The sequence below is a fragment of the Heterodontus francisci genome, chromosome 13 (genome assembly GCF_036365525.1).
Source record: "Heterodontus francisci isolate sHetFra1 chromosome 13, sHetFra1.hap1, whole genome shotgun sequence".
Lineage (NCBI taxonomy): Eukaryota > Metazoa > Chordata > Chondrichthyes > Heterodontiformes > Heterodontidae > Heterodontus > Heterodontus francisci.
This window is the reverse complement of record NC_090383.1, coordinates 105,190,427-105,213,733: the sequence shown is the minus strand read 5'-3', so window position 1 is coordinate 105,213,733 and position 23,307 is coordinate 105,190,427. Positions and strand designations below refer to the sequence as shown.

Sequence of the window (23,307 nt, the reverse complement as noted above, 5' to 3'; positions counted from 1 at the left end):
ACAAAGCCATGCTGACGATCCCCAATTAATCCCTGCCTCTCCAATTGGAGATTAACCCTGTCCCTCAGAATTTGTTCCAATTGTTTCCTGACCTTAAAATTCTCAGCCTTGTGCTTACCATGTAGGGACTTTAAACACAAGGCTAAGAATTTTAAATCAGAAGCATTGGGGAACCGGGAGTCAATGTAGGTCAGTGATATAGAAGTCACAGGTGCACAGATAGGACTTGTTGGGGGGATAAGATTCCAACAGTAAATTTTTGGAGAGTGGAGAATGGGAGACCTGCTAGAACAACACTAGAATAGTTGAGGTAACAAAAACATGGATAAGGGCTTCAACAACAGATAGGCAGAGGTGGAGGAGGGTGTTATGTAGGTGGAAGTAGACAGGCTTTGTGATGGAGAGTCGTGAGTTGGAGGCTCAAGCTTGGGGTTGAATAACATAGAGGTTGTGAAATAAAAGCAAAATACTGCAGATGCTGGAAATCTGAAATAAAAACAAGAAATGCTGGAACCACTCAGCAGGTCTGGCAGCATCTGTGAAAAGAGAAGCAGAGTTAACGTTTCGGGTCAGTGACCCTTTTTCGGAACCGAGGTTGTGAAAGTCTGGTTCAGCTTGAGATAGTATTTGAAGGAAAGGTACAGAGTTTGCGATAGGGGTTGGGTGGCCAAGGATGATGGCTTCAATCTTTAACTGAAGTAAATTGCATTTCACCAAGGCTGCAGTCATTCACAATGGTTTAAACGGCACTGAACCAAATTCATTAACAGGAATGAAAGCATGTTGTAAATTAAGCACAAAGCATGGTCTTCAATTTTTTTCCAGCTTTGCAGATTGAAAACTTGTTTGCAGCACCTATCTGACTGCAGCTTCCAGGTACGAGTATGCTGGGCTGCATCTCCATGGTGCTGTTGGTGTAAGTGTTGTGGATGTCGCCTCTGCTGTTGCTCCTGCTGAACCTCCACCCAACATGGAGGGACCGTGGCTGAAAATCGTGGGGTCAACGTCTCAAATCTAGTGAGCTCCACCAGTGATGTCAATACTTCTGCGGAGAAAGGTTGGTCCACCAACAAATCAACCCCTACAATGAAGAATAGAAAGTTCAAATGCATTTAGTATTAACAGTCTTTCTTCCCCACCACCCCATACAAAAAGCTAATACTCTGGCTACTAAAACATCAATACCACCTTAGTAAGAATTATTTTGGTCTGCCACAAGCAGCACCACACAGACAAGATCTCACTCCTCCTGCCAATTTTCAATCAAGAAAAGAAATAGGGAGGAAAACAAAATGCAAAAAGAACCATCCCAACAGATATACACATTGAAAAATCTCAGACAAAACCGATTACCTAAGTGGAGTCAGTCAAGCTCATACTCCTAATGTCACATTGTATCCTCCTGTGCTCACTGAACCCTCATAACAGTACAACTGACAGCAAAGAACAAAATGAAATCTGGATTTATAATCCCAAGGTGCACATTTTCATTTCTGGTACACTACAAATGCGGCACAGTGGCGCAGCGGTTAGCACCGCAGCCTCACAGCTCCAGGGACCCGGGTTCGATTCTGGGTACTGCCTGTGCGGAGTTTGCAAGTTCTCCCTGTGTCTGCGTGGGTTTCCCCCGGGTGCTCCGGTTTCCTCCCACAGCCAAAGACTTGCAGGTGATAGGTAAATTGGCCGTTGTAGATTGCCCCTAGTGTGGGTGGGTGATGGGGAATATGGGATTACTGTAGGGTTGGTATAGATGGGTGGTTGTTGGTCGGCACAGACTCGGTGAGCCGAAGGGCCTGTTTCAGTGCTGTATCTCTAAATAAAAAATAAATAAATTTGCCTCAATGGTCAGGGATTGAAAATTATTATATGCAACTGGAAAATGTTCCCTTTTTTTAAGTAAACCAATGACAATGTTTGAGTAAAACCTAATTAAATGTGACTTATGGAAGTCTCAAAAGCATGTGATTATAGATTTAAATTTTCTTACTTGCAAAATAAGTCAATAATCTGACAACATATCTTGGTCAATTTTAATAAAAACTCAAAAAAAGTATATTGTTATCGTGACGTGTGTGTGTAAACACACAAAAGGTTTATGGGTGTGCAGCCTTGATGCACATTATAACATGATCACTTACAAAAACAAGATGCAAAAAGGTCACTTTAGCGAAAATGCAAAAAAAAAATTCAAGTTGCTGATACACCACCACTTTTAACATACAAGCAAGATTCTTGCTCAGATTCCACTATTTATTGAAGAACTGCATATTTAACAGGAGGATTGTGAAGTTTCCTTACTGCACGGAAATGTGTCTATTACAAAGTTAAACTAAAAGTGCATGAACAGATGAAGTATAGAATAATGCCAACACCCTTTCCCAAAAATGCAGAGACAAAACACTTTCAACATTTTAAATGAATTCTCAGTCTTCAGTGAAAAACTGAATGTCTCCACCCATACTCACTGGGGAGACTAGAAATTTAGAGTTTCACATTCGGGAATCCTTTTAATGAGTTAAGTGGAGGAAGCTCAGTTTTTCACTGAAGAGGAGTGGGATTAGGGGAGACACATTTATTTATATTCCTCTCTGACCTCCAATCCCACTTCCTTTGTATTACAATTCATAGCCACAATAATAACTCCCATCCTCCGAACCCCAGCTCATTGGGCAGGTTGCTACTAATACATGACCTGAAACTCACCATTCATTCAGAGGGCTCCTCGCTAACCCCTTCCTTTTAATTGACTGAATTTGCGCTAATCTAACCTTTATGACGACAGTTTTGCAGGGTTTTATTTTTTAAAAAGCTCTTGTTCTGACAATTAATTCCATTCTTGTGCTTTCACAGTAACTGGGTCCGTTCCAATCATTTCTCTATTTGGTCACTTTTTACAAGATTAGAAATTCACCATAAAAAGAGCTACATTCCTAAATCTCTACCGTGCCCCTTAAACATCTTAATGTACTTCACATATAATCAATTACTTAAAGTATAGAGAATTCCGTAGGAAAATGTGATTGCTGTATCAAAATGGCAACCTTCCAGAAAGAGTTATGAGAGGAACAACAAGTTAACCTGTCTTTGTGAGTGTTGATTAAGGCCTACATACAGAAATTCCACAGGGTAAAACACAGGCTCGATTTCTCCTCTTCCGCCCCTACTCTACAACTTCTAATCTTACCTGAGTAACTAAACAAAGGCCAAGTATCTCCCTGAAAGGATGCAGAGGAATAAAAATATTCTACAAGTATTAACACTTCATTGTCACCTAAAGACTGAACACAGGAGAAGCAACTTACCAGTTATCAAAATTCTTACCTGTAATTCCAGGACTAGATGGATTAGATGTGTGCCTGCTTCCTTCAGACAACTGATCTATGCCTTTAGGAAGGTTGCCGTCCACAAATATATCTGTTTCATCTGCATCATCACCAGTCCCTCCAATCTGAAGGAAATGAAGTTCTCCACCTTGTTTTTAAAAAAAATGAATATCACAGCATATTCCTCAATTCCAATTCCCAAATATGAGGCAAATTAACTCAGCCTGCAGACATCTTTATGGATACATTCACTGCCCTTCCTCAGTCAGCCTACCTCAACATATACACAGTAACAGATTTGCAGTGCAGTCATTAGGATTGATCCCTGATCAGATTTGTCCAGAGTACCCAATCAAGTTAAGGATCAATATGTACTTGACAATAATTCTCAAATCTTCAAAAATCCCTTCAAATAGAACCCTGCAGATGGCATCCAGATTATTTTTTGATCGGTCAACTGAGTAACTTTTGCTGTAATCATAAATTGCAATCAGGAAAACTGCAGGTTAGTATCTAGACTCGGTTGAAGAACTTGAGCTCCACACCATTTCACTGGCATCATAAAATGATTCCAGATACTGTTGAATGGTGCTTAATTCACCTACATTTCCTCCAACTGCAATCAATTTAATATCCAGGCAAAGCAATATTCCTGTTTACTATAAATTGGCAAAATACACCTTACTTTTACTGCATTTAACAATGCTGCTTCTGTTTGGTCTAATAGATTCCTCAAACTGCCCTTTGTAAGTGAAACACACAAGGACCTGACCACACCCTCCCTCAACCAAGACAACCTCAAGTCCAAATGCAGCACCATCATATTCTAATTTGCAACTCCTACTGCAATTGATAAACATTTGTATCCAAACAACATACTACCACCAAACAGCAATGATACTAAAATAAAAGCAAAATACTGCGGATGCTGGAAATCTGAAATAAAAACAAGAAATGCTGGAATCACTCAGCAGGTCTGGCAGCATCTGTGAAAAGAGAAGAGTTAACGTTTCGGGTCAGTGACCCTTCATCGGATAGCAATGATACTACTTCCATTTATATTATTTCACAATTGATATCAAAATAATGGGAACTAATTACAGCCATTTTCACATTTATCAAAAGAAGTCATCCAAAGGACTGAGCTCTTTGGGTGATTGGAACAATGCCCCATCGCCACTTGGACCCAAGCATAAGTTGACAAAAGAAAGGCCAGCTACAAGAATCTTATGTGATACTACTTTGAACACTCTCAATCCAATATGCAATGGGTGCACTGCACAAACTGCCCATCATCCAGTGTAAAAGAGCATTTATTATTCATACTCTTATCAGAAACCCTGAATAGCTACCGGAATTTTCACAGGGAGAACTCTCATGCAAGAATTGCCTCATTGCAGACTTTTATTTATTTTGCATTGCATCTGTTTTTGATGAATAAAATCTACTTTTCCTTTCTTTTGGTACTTGGAATTGTATCCATGCAACAATGATTGGAGGACTCTCGACCAAATCCCATTGTAATTGGCTTGGAAGACATGCTGTAGGAAATAGATGAACTCAAACTGATGCAGTGGGAAACTTGCTTAACTTGCGCTCTATTCTCCAGCAGAGACAGACATTCTCCTTCTCCACCTGATCCAATCTCCACCCACCCTTTGCCCCACACTAGTGAAATACACACGCACACACAATGAAAAAGGAACATAAAAATGTATCCAAATACAAGCTAAAAACAAGAGTCACTGGCACCAAAATATTTCAACATTCATCTACGGAGCAAAGTCTATAATTAAGGACACTGGAAGATTGATGCAAAAGCTACTGCGATGTTTCCTCTATTTTCTATGGAAAAGTTGCAAGTTGTTGTGAAAATGTACTGGCAAACTTTAGTGCCAAATCAGATAGTTAAGCTATTTATTAATTTCCTCCCCATTTCCTTCCCTTGTCAGATCATGAAGGCACTCTACTTCTACCCCACCATAGCCAGGTCACTGTCACTCTTCCTTCTCTCCCCCAAGTGCATGCTGCCATTTTACACCCTTCCCCACCATGACCACAGAGTCAACTAACCCTGGTCTGCCTGTCAACACTACTTCCAGTGCCATCCTAATCTTCTGCTCTGGAGGATTGACCTATACTGCACGATGGTGGGTGGTAATTCCTGTTCTTGAAAAATAAGATCAGAACTTCTCATCCATAGTATGCAGAAGCATTTTGTTTTCTGGAACTGCAGCAGCATTAGGTGGAAGTCAGGAGTGGCAGTGAGAGGCAAGTCGTGGAATGATGGTGGTCAATTTTCACAGGGCACTACGATTGTCACCAGTTCTGCATTAAAAACACTGTTGTAATTTTCCAGTGGTCTTAACAACACAAGACATAAGCAGGCATAGGACATTTGGCCCCTTGAGCCTGCTCCACCATTCAATAAGATCATGGCGGATCTGATTGCGGCCTTAGCTCCACTTTCCTGCCTGCACCCCGCATCCCACCGCCCCCCACCAAATAACCCTCGACTCCCGTGTAGATCAAAAAGCTATCTAGCTCAGCCTTGACTATATTCAAGGACCCAGCCTCCACTGCTCTCTGGAGTAGAGAATTCCAAAGATTAACAATCCTCATCACTGTCTTAAATGGGAGACCCCTTATTTTAAAAATGTGCACCCTAGTCCTAGATTCCCTCACGAGGGGAAACATCCTCTCAGCATCTACCCTGTCAAGCCCCCTCAGAATCTTATGTTTCAATAAAATCACCTCTCAATCTTCTAAACTCCAACGAGTATCGACCGAAACTGCTCAACCTTTCTTCAGAAGACAACCCCTTGATCCTTGTAATTAACCTAGTGAACCTTTAAGGAGACCAAAACTGTACACAGTACTTTAGGTGCGCTCACCAACACCCTGTACAGTTGTAGTAAGACTTCCCTACTTTTCTACTCCATCCCCCTTACAATAAAGGCCAACATTCCATTTGCCTTCCTAATTATTTGCTGTACCTGCATGCTAACCTTGAGATTCATATACGAGGACATCCAGATCCCTCTGTACTGCAGCATTCTGTAGTCTTTCTCCATTTAAATAATATTCTGCTTTTATATTTTTCCTGCCAAAGTGGACCACCTCACATTTTCCCACATTATACTCCATCTTCCAAATTTTTGCCTACTCACTTAACCTATCTATATCCCTTTGCAGACTCTGTGTCCTCCTCACAACTTGCTTTCCTACTCATCTTTGTATCGTCCGCAAATTTGGCTACAATACACTCTGTCTCTTCGTCCAAGTCATTAATATAATTTGTAAATAGTGGAGGCCCCAGCACCGATCCTCGTGTGGAACCCCACTACTTCCAGTTTGCCAACCTGAAAATGTCCCATTTATCCTAACTCTGTTTCCTGTTAGTTAGCCAATCCTCTATCCATCCTAATATATTACCCCCAACACTATGAGCTCTTGTTTTGCTGCGGTAACCTTCTGTGGTACTCAAATGCCTTTTGGAAATCCAAATACACTACATCTACTGGTTCTCCTTTATCCACCTTGCTTGTTACATCCTCAAAGAACTCTAATAAATTTGCTAAACCTAATTTTCCTTTCACAAAACCATGTTCACTCTGCCTGATTGAATTATGATTTTCTAAATGTCCTGCTACTACTTCCTTAATAATGGATTCCAGAATTTTCCCAATGATAGATGTTAGGCTAACTGGCCTATAGTTTCCTGCTTTCTGTCTCCCTCCGTTCTTGAATAGATGTGTTGCATTTGTGTTTTCCAATCTGCTGGGGTCTTTCCAGAATCTAGGGAACTTTGGCAGATTAAAACCAATGCATCCCCCATCTCTTCAGCCACTTATTTTAAGACCTTAGGATGCAGGCCATCAGGTCCAGGGGACTTGTCAGCCTTTAGTTCCATTAGTTTTCCTAGTATTGTTTCTCTAGTGATAGTGAAGTTCCTCCCTCCCTTTTGCCCCTTAGTTTTCTACTATTCTTGGGATTTTTGTGTTTCTTCTTCCATGAAGACAGATACAAAATACTTGTTCATAGTCTCTATCATTTCCTTTCTTCCCATCATTAATTCCCAGTCTCATCCTCTTTACTTTAGCTACTCTCTTCCTTTTTATATACTTGTAGAAGGTCTTATTGTCTGTTTTTAAATTTCTTTCTAGTTTACTCTCATATTCTAATTTCTTCCTTTTATAAAAAAAAAGTCATCCTTTGCTGGTTTCGAAAGTTATCCCAATCTTCTGATCAACTACTAATCCTTGTAGCATTGTATACCTTTTCTTTCAATTTGATACCATCCTTAACTTTAGCTAGCCACAGATTGTGCATCACCCTTGTAGAGGTCTTTCTTTCTCAATGGTATACATCTTTGTTGAGAGTTACGAAACATCTCCTTAAACGTCTACCACTGCTTATCCATTCTCTTACCTTTTAACCTATTTGCCCAGTCCACTGTAGCCAACTGTTTTCATACCTTTGTAATTGCCTTCATTTAAGTTTATGATACTAGTTGCAGACCTAAGTTACTCACCCTCAAACTGAATGTGCAATTCTATCATTTTATGATCACTCTTGCCTACAGGATTATTTACTATTAGATTAATTAATCCTGTACACATCACCAGGTCTAAAATAGCCTTGGTCAGTTTCAGAATGTACTGTTGTAAGAAACTGCCCCGAATACACACTATGAGCTCATCCTCAAGGCTACCTTTGCCAATTTGATTCGGCCAAATCAGTAAGATTAAAATCGCCCACAATTAATGTAGTGCCTTCCTTACAAGCCCCATTATTTCTTGATTTATACTCTGTCCTACAGTGTGGCTACTGTTAGGTGCCCTATAAACTACTCCCACCAGTGACTTTGTTCCTTGCTATTTCTTATCTCCACCCAAACTGATCATCCATCTTGTTACGAATGCTGCATTCAGACAAAGAGCCTTTATTTCTGCCTATTTATCATTTTACCCTACTCTGACCTTATTTGCTGCGCTTCCCTGTGCTATTGCCTTGCCCTTTCTCATTAATTTTATAAATTTCCCCTCACCTGAACCCACTCTACAGCCCTAGTTATATGATTCGCCAGGACACTGGCCCCAACGTGGTTCAAGTGAAGTCCGCCCGACAACGGTACAGCTCTCTTCCCCAAGTACTGGTGCCAGCGTCCCATGAACCGAAACCCATTTCGCGCACACCAATCTTTGAGCCATACATTCAACTCTGATCTTATTTACCCTATGACAATTTGCTCGTGATTCAGATAGTAATCCAGAGATTATTACCTTTGTGATTCTGCTTGTGCAATAAGGACCAGCCAATATGGATCTTTGAAGCAAAATGATAATGCCTCATAAATCTAATTGGAATTCTTTATAAAACAGACTTCACAGACATGGGCAACATTGTGAATAAACCAAACCGAGCATTGTTTTCAGAAGATCTTTGATAACACTGTGCATAATGCTTACGAAGATGATTAAGGCACTTGCAATGGATCGGAAACTAGCTAATTGGATTAAAACTAGCACGACAACAGATAGTAGGCGGCAAAACAAAAAAAAACAAAACAGAAAAGCTCTGGTTCTGAAGGCCGTGTACAGCCTTTCTTAGGTCTTTCTACAGGATACGATTCTGTGGTCATTGCTGCACAAACAATTCAAACCAGCAGAATACTATCCGAAGAAAGCTAGTGTGCTGATGCTCTTAGCTGAGTAATCAATTCAACAGCAAAATACAGTCTGTTTATAATTCAAAGGGATCTGGACTTTTTACTTTTACGGCTTACGCAACGTTAGAGGGATTTTATTGTGGAAAAATGCAGTTATTGGACTATGGAACAGAAAACTTGTCAAGAAATGAAGGAATATTCCCGCACAAAAATAGATTAGGATTTAGGAATGATTGATCATCGATCAAGGAAAGCTCCCAGTCAACACATCCAATCATGGGCGAGGTTGCACATTAAGGGCAAGTGAAGAACTCTGGCTAAAAGGACAGTGACATGACCAGAATCTAAAGGCAATACTGAACAATTCATGCACCAGAAGGCTAGCTTTCTATAGTGTGTGTGTAACCCCAATTTTAACAAATTTTGGGTCACCTTTGTTTGATTGGACCCACCCAGCATTATAGAAATTTGTTCACAGTAAAAAAAAAGCTTGAAGGTTCAAAGCAGCACTGTAGGAAGAGGAAGCATGATTTTACTCAGTTACTAAACCGTATTTATATTTAAGGGTGGTGGCTCAGAAACAAAACTGAGCTCTGAATTATGACTTGAACTTTGATACAATGACAACATTGATATAGCCCTTTTCAGCCAGCGCTCTGACCATTTTACATGGAGGAAGAGTTAGACAATGAGCAGGGACGTAGCTGTTTGACCAAAGGCAAGTTTCCCCAGTTTGCTGTGTCACTTACATCCATGTACACCAGTTGAGAGTGTGCATATGTGGGAGGGCAGGGGTCTCTGATCCCTTCCCACGACACCTCATGTGCATCATGATCTGTAAGCAGTTAACTGAATCTATGCAAATGTTGATTATATGATTTGCTCTTTAGCCTGGATCAATTCAATGGAAGGGAAATATTGGATGAAGTGAATGAAGGATAAAAGCCAGTGGGATACATCCTAATAAACAAAAAGGACTTCACCAGTGGCATCCAAAAGCTTTGCCCAAAAATAACAAGCATATATTAAACCTTTTAATAACCAGAGATCCACATTTAAATCCTAGTATCAGCTGGGATTTCCACATGTGCTTCCCAAAATATCCAGTTTGTCAATCTAAACTAAATTATTTGGGGAAGGGTTAAGTAAACTAAACACGGAAAGATCTTGTCAAGCATCACTGAAGTACACTGTCTTTTTCTTTCCTCCTCTACGCAACCACTCTCCAACATTAAGCAACTGTGCTAAAAGCTCCATGGAAATTACCAAATGTTGGACTTTACAACTCAACTCTTTAATGAAGATGTGAGAGAAGCAGGTAGGCTGACCAACTGAAGAAAATAAGGCAAAATTACAGCCACTATACTGAGCAAAAGGCAGGCTCAGTAGCGCATTTTCTTCCAAATCCATAATTTCCTCATTACAGCTTTCAGTGCTTCATTAACAATTAACCACTTTACAGGGCTTTCAAACCCAGGGCTGCAAAATCAAAGATCAATGGCTCACTGAAGTTTTCCTTGCAATATTTCTTAAAGCAATTTACACTAATAGAACAAAATCAAAGTACACATGCATTCACATTGGCCCATATGGACACCCTTATACTATGATTAGGGGCCACAGTAAAACTGAACTGTTGTAATATTCTTGAGACTTCATTAGAAAAAAAATCAAAATCAACATTTCACCTTGAGATACTGGTTGTGAAGATAATGGGATTAACAAACTTCTGGTTGGGGGTGGGGCAGGGAAGGTTCATGTCCAATCATATCACTCACTGCAATGGACTAATAATTCTACATCAATACTACAGCAACAAATACATCCATAGTGACGAGTAGCCAGTAGGATGCTAATTAGCAATCATACCATTGCCCCCAACTGTTTGGTAGTCTTGTCAAACTTGCCCCAGTAATGAAAGATGCATTCTTTCGAAATTGTAATTTTGCTGCCAAGAAACATTTTTTTCCATAAAGTAAACCAGTTTTCCGTCTCCAAAGCTGATTAAAAGTGAAAATCTGACTCACACAAATCACCAACATAATCTTCAATTGCTAATAGTCCATCTGAAAAATCAGGAGAGTGGCAAAACAGCTCCTTTTCAATCTTTATGACACTGAGTTTAGTTTTGCTTTAGCCTTCAGTAATTTAACTGAACAGCAACTTGCAACTGTAAGATCAATAATAGTAGAAAAAGGAGCTAGTTTGCATTACCCTTGTTTTTCTGATGGACATTTCAAGCATGCTCTAGGTTTAAATGATAATTATTGTAGTCAACATACTACATTCACCCTGCCTTGAACTTAAATTTTTCACAAAAACTTCAGAGACATATCTGGCACTTTGGAATAGAATTTAGTTGAGCAACTTTACATAGTGCTCTTCGAGTAATAAATCCCAAGGACACTTCAGAGGTCAAAACTGTTGCAAGAGTAGAGATGATAGGTTTTTGTTCGGCTTTTAAAAGCCGGAACTAAAATAGCAAAGGTGGAGCGACAGAAAGCTCCAAAACAGCAAAACTGAAAATGCAAGGTTCTGTCATGGATGCTGATCCATAGGTTTGGGATGGGGGTGGGCAGATTGGAGGTGCACAAGGGGCCAGAATGGGAATCCAAAAGAGCATGAGCTGGGGTTCAGACCTGAACGGAGCTTCCTTAGTAAGGTGGGGTGAGGCCAAGGAGAGGTTTGCAAAATGAGGACAGGGAAATTTGTATTTGGTGCATTGGAGGAAGGGAAATTAATGGAGGTCAACATGCACTTTGTAAGAAACAGGATATGGTCAGGAAGCCCACAAAAAGAACATTGGATAAGTTGAATCTGGAGGTAACAAGCACAAAGATTTCAGCAGAATGAGCGGAAATAGAGTATCAGGCAAACAATGCCACAAAGCTGGAAGCAAACAATCTTGACGATGGATAGTGTGTGAAGTTTAACATTTAGTTCAGGATCAAAAAGGATATTGAAGTTTTGCAGCCTCAGCAAATAAGTGAGGAAGGAATATAGCCAGGTACAAGAACTGTTTTTTTGTGTGGGGGGGGGGGGGGGGGGGGCAAATAAGTTGGCTTCGCTCTTCATAACGTTTAACTAGAGGAAGTTTTGGCTAATCCACATCTTGATATCTCACAGTCTGACAATACAAGAGGTCAATGTGGAGTTGAGGATGTGTTCAGCAGAGCTAGATCTCATCAACATACACATGAAAACTGACCCTGTGCCTATGGATGTCACCTTGGGCATGATAAGGGCAGGAAGGTGGTGTTTGGGGCATGTGAATTAGGAAGAGATGGGGACCAAGGATGAAACCTCGGGATACTATGGGTGTGACTGTGTAGGTGAAAGAGGAGAAGCCAATGCTGGATATGCTGGCTGTGTCAGAGTAGTAGAATTGCTGTCGGAATGTTGAAGAGTGGCAGTGAAGGGCAACGCAATCAGAAAGAATGTTGATGACTTTGATCAGTACAGATTCAATACGGTGAGCAGGAAGGGAGACCAAACGGATTCAAGCAGAAAATTGAAGCTGAAGCAAGCATGGAGCCAAATGGTTAATGACAGCAAACTTAAAGGGTTGGGGAATACCCGTGCAAAGGGAGCAATTAACAATAACAGTGAGCATTGAGGCACTGAAAAGTAATCACTATGGCTTGCCAGCCAGATGTTTAGTTTTACATAGTCATTACACAAACTGTATGCAACAACAGCCCAAGACTGCTGTAGAACAGAAGGCATGCACAGCCTGTGCACATAATTCTTCCTCACAAAAGAACTCCTGATTTTTAATTCTGCCATGGCAAGTTGGTGATTGAAGATGAGACAATTCCCACATAGGGTGGGTGGGGATAGAAAGGGCAAAAATGGTCAGCTATCCTGAAATATCCTGACCTTGCAGTTTATACTGAGCAGAGGCCTTCAATCCATCCTTGAAAAAGAGACATGCTCTTTGGAACAGATGAGAAAGTAATGCAGACAACATACCACATGGGCAAGAAGGGCAAAATTATCTTTGTAGAACCATAACAGATTCCAACAAAAGGGAACAAATGATGTTTCACTCATATCAGACAATGCCACAGCAGATGCAGGGATATCTACTTTACCCCCACACAAGTGGCAATGCAGTTTCAAAGAAACTATAGTGGGCAGCATGCAAGGCTTTGCTTCTCCGGCTGTTGGTACATCGACTACATTTATATAGCCCTTCTCATTCAGTGCGGAGCATTTTACATGGAGGTAGATGGCACCTCAACCACCACCGACACAGTGGCAGCAGTGTGTACCATACACCAGATGCAAGGTTCCTTCGATACCAACTTCCAAACCTGCGACCTCTACCACCTAGAAGAACTAGTTCAGCAGATGCATGGGAACACCACCATCTTTACTTGGAACTATAGCGCTATTCCTTACTACTGCTGTGTCAAAATCCTGGAACTCCCTTCCTAACAGCACTGTTGGTGTACCTACACCCAAGGACTGCAGCGGTTCAAGAAGGGAGTTCACCATCACCCTCTCAAGGGCAATCAGGGATGGGCAATAAATGCAGGCCTAGCCAGTGATGCCCACATTGCACAAACGAATAAATGAAAAAAAAAGGTAGAGATGTGCACTGGCCAGAAATTCTTAAGTGAATTTTTTTTAAACTCCAATTCTTCTTTCATCTACAGACTCCATGTGAGAGAATGGACTCCCAGATCACTAGCAATATCATCTACAGATGGGGCAGTGGGAAGGGGCATGGGCGAAGAAACAGGCAGAGGTGGAAAGGAAAGAAAACAAGCCCATCACGTTAATACTAATAAAGGCCTGCTCAGGTATAAAATTAAAAACCGACCTGGGCCCGACCCGACCACAGCAAACCGAACTCGACTGGAGTCCTTTAATTTTTTTTCATGCCCGACCTGAATATCGCTAAAATGTAAAAATGCATTAATTTATAAAGCACAGAGCCAGTACAGTCCAGCCCAGCCCAACCAGAGCCCGAATGCTGGACACAGAATATGGGCCTGACCCCACCCAAGCCCGACACATGTAGTCAGGTAGCCAGGCTTTAAATACTAATGCATGAAGCCTACAGTTAGAGTAGCACAGGCCTGTGAAGCATTTGGCTAAGATAAATGTGTCCAGTTTCTGTTCTAAAAATAGAACTTAAAAACCAAAACTTTAAAAAAAAAAATCAGTAATTCACATGTAAACAGAATTTAAATAAATAGATCTTTGTAAGATATTTTGTTGCTACCACAGAAAATACAGGGCACTAGTCAGCATGAAAGAAATGCAAAATCCCAATTCACTCATATTTACACTATGAAAGTACGTCTTAGCAAGTTTGTGCAACAAGCTATCAGCTGCTTTGAATACAGTCTGACAGAACATATATACAACACAATAAGCAATCATGGAAAAAAAGCGGTGACCTTACAAACATTATAAAAATTACACCAGATGGGTAAAAATGCAGAAAAACTTAGATAAGCAAAACATTCCAAGTCAAGAGCAGAAAATTTCACAGAAAGTCTTGACTTTTAAAGAATTACATTTTTCTACAGAACAAAGTTGTGAGTGAAACTTTCTTACCATCGGTACAAGCACAAAGTCTGTCTGTTCCAGAGCAGTACACCACTGAGATAAAAGGATCTAGCTCATTACTGCTCTCTTTTCTAGGTGGCTCCACATTAGCCAGAGTTTCAAAGTTTGAGAGATCTAATATTTTTATAAATCCTCCCTGAGTAGTGACTACTAAGTGCCCCAGATTAGATGTGTTAGATTTCTTTTCTCTCACAATCCCGTTTTTTGAAGTCAAAGGTGCTTCATCTATTATTTCCTCGCAGTCATCTTCTCTATTATCCAACACATCCGGCGGAAGCAATATTAGTGAGGTAACCGCATCCTGTGGATCCTTGATATGCTGGACCTTAACAGGCTGCTCTTCTAAAGTTACTATCCTTGTGCTGTAATTCATCTTATAAAGAAGAAGATAACCACCACTCAGATTTCTTTGCTCAGGTTGGATTATGAGTGGAGTTTTTGTGTCAGTGGGTGACTCTTCCTGAAGAAAACCAATATCTGCATTAATCCCTATGGTTAGGTTGGATTCTAAATCTCCTTTACTTCTATTACACAGTGCAGAGTTCAATTTATTTAAATTATTCAAGGCCTCTACTTGACTTATTGCACTCAGGGGTGTAACAGGACAAGTCCGCAGTCCTATCAAAAGATGAATTCCGTCAGCACAGGGCGTGATAGAATCAACATGGAGGTTCTCCTCTTCAGCAAACTTTGGCAGCCGCAGGCAATGGACTAGGGCACCAGGTTTCGGAACCAGTGAACTCCATTTTTCAGAGTCTACAGAGGCAAGGTTGGCTGCAGCATCAGCAAACTGCTGAATGTATGTCATAGGAGGGTCCTGCAACAAGAGTTGTTCCTGGCTATCTAATTCCATTTCTATTATCTGTGGAACAGTGAAACCTTCATCATGTAAACTTTTACTCACAAGATTGTTCATTTGTGCAAAAACTTTACTTGCCTTTTCGTCAGATTCTTTAATGCTATAAAGCAACAATAAAGGCAAGGTCCTTCTTACTAATGGTGAACTCAGCTCTGAGTTACTGCAGGATTCATTGTCCATAGTTACTTGCTCAGACACACTTTCGCCATGAGTCCTGCTTAGAGAGTCCAGAGACCTCTGTGACTGACTACTAATAGGAGAAGCAGCAGCAGATTTGTAAGATAATAAAACTCCTGCTAACAAACACGGAAAGGGAATGTTGTGTTGCTCAGCATGCTTTTCCTTAGCTTTGTCACTCTTGTTGTTGACAGTGGATGTGTTGCCACCCAATTCCTCCAGGTCCTTAACAGTGTCCTCAAGCACATTTGCCACTATTTCCCACTGACGTTTTTCAGGCTGCTGGAGAATACTTAGTGTGGTCACATCTATACTGACATCCATGTTGCATTCCTTCTGCGAAGTATGCCCTAATAAAAATAAGATTTTCATGTCAATATTCTAAAACACCAGTTAGTACTGTTAGATCCATGTCCAAATTAATAACTCAACACAATCATAACTTTTGCCCAGAAGACAGAACTGACAAAATTCATCCTTCAAATCTGGTGTTAAGATGTTCTCAGATATCTTTTGCTTCCCTACAGTGGAAATCTTGCAATTCCACCAATACAAGCAGTTTGCAATACATATCCTGATACTCTGTAGTATATCCACTATGTATCTTCACTATCTCACTCTGAACCAGATTTACCACAAAAAATTGCATCACAAGATGTACAGTACAAATACAATTCATAACAAATCGGTAGCCCATTTTGCACTCTACCCAATTTCCTTCTCCATGGAAAAGTGGGACAGACTTGATGAACTAGCTGGTCTTTTCTTCCTGTCCATTAATTTTGTATGTTCGTACGGTAGGAAACACAACAGCTAATTTGCACACAGCAAGCTCTCACAAACAGCAAGGAGATAAATAAGCAGATAATGTTTTAGGCATTGATTCAGGGCTAGATACCGATCAGGACACCAGTAAGAACTCCCCTGTTCCTCCTTGAATAGTGCCATTGGATCAGTTAAGTCCACCAGACAGGGAAGATGGGCCCTCTGTTTAACGTCTCATCCAAAAGGTGGCACTTTTGACAATGGAGTACTCCTTCAGCACTGCACTGCAGTGTCAGCCTAGATTTTGTGCCCAAATCTCTGAAGTGGGCCGTGAACCCAGAACCTTCTGACTTAGAGCTGAGAGTGCTACCACTGAGTCATGGCTAACACCTTAGGTCACGGGATGAACTTAGATGGGAAACAAATGATGGCCTTACCAGTAACGCCCACATCTCATGAAATAAATATGGAATTTACCAGCATCTTCTATGTGGAGAGAAAAATGCATTAAATTGGTCTCAACTGCTAATTTTGAGGAGATGATCAAGAAAACGTTATGTGCTGTGAAGACGGTTGCTTTTATTTAGCTCTCCAATCTACATCAGAGGTAATTAAAAATTATGGAATTAATTGTATTACACAATTTGTCTTCTTGCTTCCTATCTGATAAGAAAGCCAATTCTCAGCTCAAGGCACCATGCTTTCAGGAACTGGTGTATAGTATGGTTGCCTCTAAACAATTAGCTCTGATATTATGAAATTAGCCAGCCAGCAACCAACACTGATCCAGCATAGTGAAAGTATACACCAATCATATGGAAAGTGGTAATTGGGCAGGGGGGGGGGGGTGCAGGAGAAAGCGAGGGAGCGTGGTGGAGAAGATAACTTCCTATTTTGATCATACCTGTTGCTGAATCTGTTCTGGAATGCTCTTCACTATCAGAATCTTCCAGCTGATCATCACTATATTAAAAAAAAACACTTTGATGAAGCATATGCAACATGAGCTGCAATCTAAAATTTTCCAGTAGCTGGATTATGTCAACTTGGAGCAACAACTCAGAAAACAGAATTCAAACGTTTACTCTAATTAGCTCATTACCTGTCACCTTCTAACTTCGGTATATCAGAACAACTGGAAGAGTCTTCCAACCATGCCAGTGTTGGTCTCCGAGATTCGCTACCAGGCCCGTGTTCCACCCCAGGTACAGAAATCTGCCTCAAAATTGCTGCATCATATGGATTGATGTCAAATTTCAAATGAACCTGGATTTAAAAGGAAGGAGAAAAAAAAAAAAAGGTTGTTAAAAAGTATCTCTGGTACATAAACCAGACTTGACTTTATTAGTACATATTTGTTTGCCATTAGGTCAAACAACATAATTCTGCTTCCGAAGAAGGGTCACTGACCCGAAACGTTAACTCTGCATCTCTTTCCACAGATGCTGCCAGACCTGAGTGGTTTCAGCATTTCTTGTTTTTATTTCAGATTTCCAGCATCTGCAGTATTTTGCTTTTAACATAATTCTGCTAATGCCTTTCCATTGCTTTCCATTCCCTAATTACACTAGTTACGAAAAGTCATTTATTTAGGGTATATAGCACCCTGACCAGTTTGTAGGCATTACACTTTCTTTAGTAGAATGTCAAGGAACAGTTAGCAAAACAAATATTTAAAAAAACTTAATGGCCAAAGACTGGGCAACTAGAGAGTACAGCAGTGACATTTCTTCAAGACACAGACAGAGCCAGACAGCGAGCGAGGGATCCAGGAATCAAGCAAGTGAGACAGAAAAACATTTATATAGCATCTTTCATGACTACAGGATGGTCCTTTAAAGTCTGCTGTAGACACTGTTGTAATGCAGGGAACTCAGCAGTCAATTTACATACAGTACGATCGCACAAAGGGATAATAACCAGATTGAACATCAGTTTTAGATGTTGGTTGGGGATAAATATTGGTCAGGACATTGGGAGAACTCCCGTGCTCCTCTTTGAATAGTGCCATAGGATTTTGTACATTCACTGGAGATGACCTAAGTTTAATGTCTCATCCAAAAGATAATAGTGCAGCACTCTCAGTACTACACTGAAATGTCAGCCTGATTGTGTTAGTCTCTGGTGTACAACTTGAACCCACAACCTTTTGACTCCAAAGCAGAAGTACTACCACTGAGCCATGGCTGACACCTGTAGCAGAGGTCAATTTTATTTTAGCTTAGAATGACAAGAACAGAGTTTCTCTCTACCAATCAAAAAAGGTCCTGAATGAAGGTAGGTGGGCAGTATCTGGTCAGTTACAGGCAAAACCTGCTCAAGAGAGAGCGCTGCCCATAATTCCAAACTAAATATCACAATGGACCAGGATGGTGTGACCTTCCAAGGCTGATGTCAATAGATTCTGCGTCTAAACTACTGAACACTGGAGTAGAAGCTGATGTGGGGAAAGAAATAGGAAGCAGAAAAGGAAAGCATACATCTCCAGCAAAACAAAAATGGAATTTAGCTTAAGTGAACTGCACTACACTTTAGCCCTCACCTCATGAATTTCCTGAGATGAATTTTCAAAAACAGATATCACAAAGAAGAACGGCACACTGTACAGTATAAACATTCTACATGAAAATTAACCTCTTTGATGGTGTATGGGTACAAATCCAGCACATCACCTATACACACACTTCTCAATAACCAATTATATTTTTATTCCACTCAGCTTGAGAGGTCCTTCAGATCACATGTAGTGATAACTAAATTCGTATTTACTAAATAAAATAATTAAGATACCTTCATCATTTTAGATACATCCCATATACAGATCTTTCCACGCCTTGTTGACACAGCTAGGAAATGAGGACAGCTTCCAAAGCCAACACATGCTATTCGATCAGGGACATCTATACTGGGAAATTGTGCTGGACTTGTTGCCAAAGTTATTGATAGTGGCACATTTTGCGTGTGTTCACCTTTCACAAATGGACAGTTAGGAGAATGTCGTTCGTGTTCTGACCTATGTTGTATAAAAAAATTTTTTAAATAGTCAAGGTTACAGACACAGTTGGCAAAGTTTTATGAAACTTGATCAAACTGCTTCAAAGTTAAAGGCTCAACAGAAGTATTCTACTTATTAAGATTGCAGCAGCACTATTTCCTGCCTGTAAGCCAAGCATTTAGCACTGAAATGCGGCAATTTATCGTTTACAGTGTGAAAAGTGTTAATGTAGATTTGAGATAAATATCTTTGTGTATGCAAGATAAAATCCAACTATGACCTACATAAAGAGCAATTAAGAAAAGTAAATGATACACCTTGTGCATCTGTAAACAGGTTTAAACATTTGAAATGGAAATTAGAAGGTTAAAACCTTCTACAATGTGCTTTTTCTTTTAAAAAAAGGAAAAGACACCAGTAGCAAAAGAATTGCATAAAATAGCTGCAAATACCACACATTTGGTCACTGACAACTTAATTATGCCATTATTTTGTTGTGAAATTAATAGTACAAAACAAACTGAACTCAGTTATATGCTTCTTTCTGTCTCTCTTCCCCTGCCCCCCCTACCAATAAACTGTGCGTGTATCCTCATTGGAGCTTCAACTCCAAACTTACTGAACACAAAGAATTCTGTATTAATACTGTAGAGAGTCCAGCTATCTTGATTTTATCCACTTAGTGCATACAGGCACAGTTTACTTACCAAGGTTCATCTGTTGGTTCCCAGCATACCAAGCACACACTACATGTAAAACACATAGCCCGGTCATCCCCAGAGGAGGCTGGCTAAATAAAAAATAAGAGCAAGGATTCAGTCTGCTTATTTGATAATGCTTGCTTCAGTTTCCAAAAGCTTGAGACAAAATTAAAGAATGTTTTCTAAGTCCACTGGATAGTGATCAAGAGCAGGAGCTTTAATGGATCTTTTCCCCCTCCATTAGTAGAAAGACTCAGTGAGGCCTAACCTCACTGATACTCAACCTCATCAACTGCCTCAGGACAAACCAGAAATGGAACAATGGGACCTTTTAGCAAAGTCAACTTTTGCTCACAATCCATTATTGAAATGCAATGCGTTTCTTACATATTGTCACCATGTTACTTTGGTGAGTTGAGATGAAGAAAAAAAAAAAATCACCTCTCATGAACTGAAGTTAAACAGTTCAACAGGAAAAGGTCAAAGGCTTCCACATTATACTTTGCTTCCCCCAAATCCCTGACTGCCGATATTTAGAGAATTTCAACAATTCTGTTTTACAGTTCAAAAGGTATTGAAAACAAAAAGCTAGGTATTTTACAATACTGGGAATAACTAATTTAAGAACTTACTTGGTGGTAGAATCCTGCCTGTGCCATCGGATCAGGCTGAGCCCATCTGTATCCTACATGTGGCCAAGAAGTGAAGGTTTCTCGCCTGTTCGCCTCACTATACATTAGTGACCTAAATAGAGTGTTCAATCAGTTTACTTTGCAAAGCCTCAAGGGTAACATGCATTTGACTTGACATTTGCTCTAACGTCCACTTATGATGGACGCATAAACTTGTGCTACATGTTGAGGTGCAGGGACCGCAGAAGGGGTGTAACACACAAGGTCACACCCAGCTTGTAGTTCTCACATTTAGCAACAAGCTGGATCATAAATTGATTTACTCTATCTCCTAACTGCAAGGTGCCTGCCTAGAATGACTATCTGTAGGATTCCTTCAGGAGGCACATTAGGTTTCCCAAATTTCAGTTCCATTTGAAGAACCCCACAGCTGTGGGAAGAAGGTTTTTTAAAAAATGTAATAGGTTGGGGAGGGTGGAAGAAAAAGATCAAGAGAAGAGGGCGCTAATTTACTTTTGAGAGTACTTTCTCCCAATCCGATTGCCCCCTTTACTCAAGTGTATATGTTGCAGTAATATGCCACATCATTCTATGGATACGATTGTCATTGTTAGACTGAGTGAGCACATGGGACAGATGCAGTTTTTGTTTTGAATAGGCATTAATAAATAATGCAACAAAGCCACTATTTTTGGCTCCAATTCCATGGTAACTGTGACTCAATTTTGGCACCAGTCACCATTTTGGACATGGCAGAAGGGTAACAACCATAGGAGAGACTTAACTTCCTTTAGCTTCCAAACACAGCAAACAAAATTAGTACAGAAAAATTTCATTCGCAACACAAATTCTTGCCAAGCACTAATCACTGCACAAATAACACAAAAAGCCTGTGCATACTGGCACTTTATAAAAAGTAGCCTTCAGCACTTGATCTGAATGGATCATTTCATCTCTGTCCTTTGCTGTCTGAGATAAAAGATGAAAGTCAGTCAAGTGCTTAAATCCATACTTAAATAGCAAGTCTCAAGATCACTAAAGATACTCACTTAGGGGTTTTATACATTCAATGTGCAGGTGATGAATTAACAAAAACACGTGCTATCATTTACCCACTGAACTTCCGTTATGTTGATCCAAATTTCCAGACCACCCAGCATTTCTCCCAATGTCATCATAACATTAAAGCTCTCCAAAGTTGATCCCCAATTGTGCTTTTTAAAATAAAAAAGCCAATCCCAAATTCAGTTACACTCCTTACTTCAACGTAGAAGTGCAACAAGGCAATGACTTCAATGCTCACTCTATCATAGATTCATAGAAAGTTTAAAGGCACAGAAAGAGGCCACTTGGCCCATTGAGTCTGTGCCGACCGAAAAACGATCCACTTATTCTAATCCCACCTTCCACCATTTGGTCCGTAGCCCTGCAGATTACGGCACTTGAGGTGCATATCCAGACTCCTTTTGAGTGAGTTGAGGGTTTCTGCCTCAACTACCCTTACAGGCAATGAGTTCCAGACCATCACCACCCTCTGGGTGAAAAAGTTTTTCCTCATCTCCCGTCTAATTTTTCTACCAATCACTTTAAATCTATGCCCCCTTGTCACTGACCTCTTTGCTAAGGTGACTAGACCCTTCACCTCCACTCTATCCAGGCCCCTCAAAATTTTGTACATTGCAATCAGATTGCCTCGCAGCCTTCTCTGTTCCAAGGAGAACAACCCCAGCCTATCCAATCTTTCCTCTTAGTTGCATTTTTCCAGTCCTGGCAACATCCTCGTAAATCTCCTCCGTACCCTCTCTAGAGCAATTACATCCTTTCTGTAATGAGGTGACCAGAACTGCACATAGACCTCAAGGTGTGGCCTAACCAAGGAGTTATGCAGTTCCAGCATAACTTCCCTGCTCTTGGAATCCTTTCCTTTATTAGCCAAGGTATAGAATACATCAAAGGATGTTGATACAAATGACCAAACTATTAATAGTTGCCCCTTTAAAAGCACATATGTGGATCATGTCTCAGCCTCTAATTCTTCTTTATGTTATAGTGTCACCACAGAGATAATTTCTGTAAGAGCTAAGCATCAACTCCAACATAAACTGTTCAATACTTGGATAACTGGTTAGCCAACATAGCATATCATTAGACTTTACAAAAACTGAAATGAAAGGATGACAAATTTAACATTATAACTTAGCTCTATTTTAAGAATAGGAAACCATCTCATACCTGTCTACTGAGCGGCCAGGACCCACACCAAGTTCGGGTCGAGCACTTGGTAAGAGGTAGGATAGCCTATCCATTACAGATGAGGCTACGGACAGGGCAGAAATATTATGATTGGTCTTTTTCAACTCATTTACAATGGCGCTAGCAACTGACTTCAGGATATGATGAGGAAGATGAAAAGTGACTGTTGCCCACTGCAAAAAAAAGATGTATTACTGCAAACCCAGGGAAATAAAAATAATTCATAACATGGCTTAGCATTTCACAAAAAACAGCTTTATTAAAACATATACTGAGCCCACTGTCCACCACAGTTCCTGTGCCTTGCACAGGCAGCTGTTTGAAAAGCCAGGGGGATGCAGGGGACAG

General features: G+C 40.4%; 1 protein-coding gene across 7 annotated transcripts in view; it reads right to left on the bottom strand.

Annotated features, from left to right (window-relative positions):
- birc6 (baculoviral IAP repeat containing 6) overlaps positions 1-23,307 on the bottom strand; it is a 239,843-nt gene that overhangs the window by 188,849 nt on the left and 27,687 nt on the right. For all 7 annotated transcript variants that reach the window (XM_068045333.1, XM_068045336.1, XM_068045335.1 and 4 more), the window contains exons 4-12: positions 22,939-23,132; positions 20,707-20,818; positions 20,081-20,163; positions 19,169-19,391; positions 17,481-17,644; positions 17,283-17,341; positions 14,566-15,963; positions 3,322-3,471; positions 856-1,081 (exon numbers count right to left, since the gene is read on the bottom strand). In XM_068045333.1, coding sequence (XP_067901434.1) covers positions 856-1,081; positions 3,322-3,471; positions 14,566-15,963; positions 17,283-17,341; positions 17,481-17,644; positions 19,169-19,391; positions 20,081-20,163; positions 20,707-20,818; positions 22,939-23,132 — 2,609 coding nt within the window. The remainder of the gene's footprint in view (positions 1-855; positions 1,082-3,321; positions 3,472-14,565; positions 15,964-17,282; positions 17,342-17,480; positions 17,645-19,168; positions 19,392-20,080; positions 20,164-20,706; positions 20,819-22,938; positions 23,133-23,307) is intronic.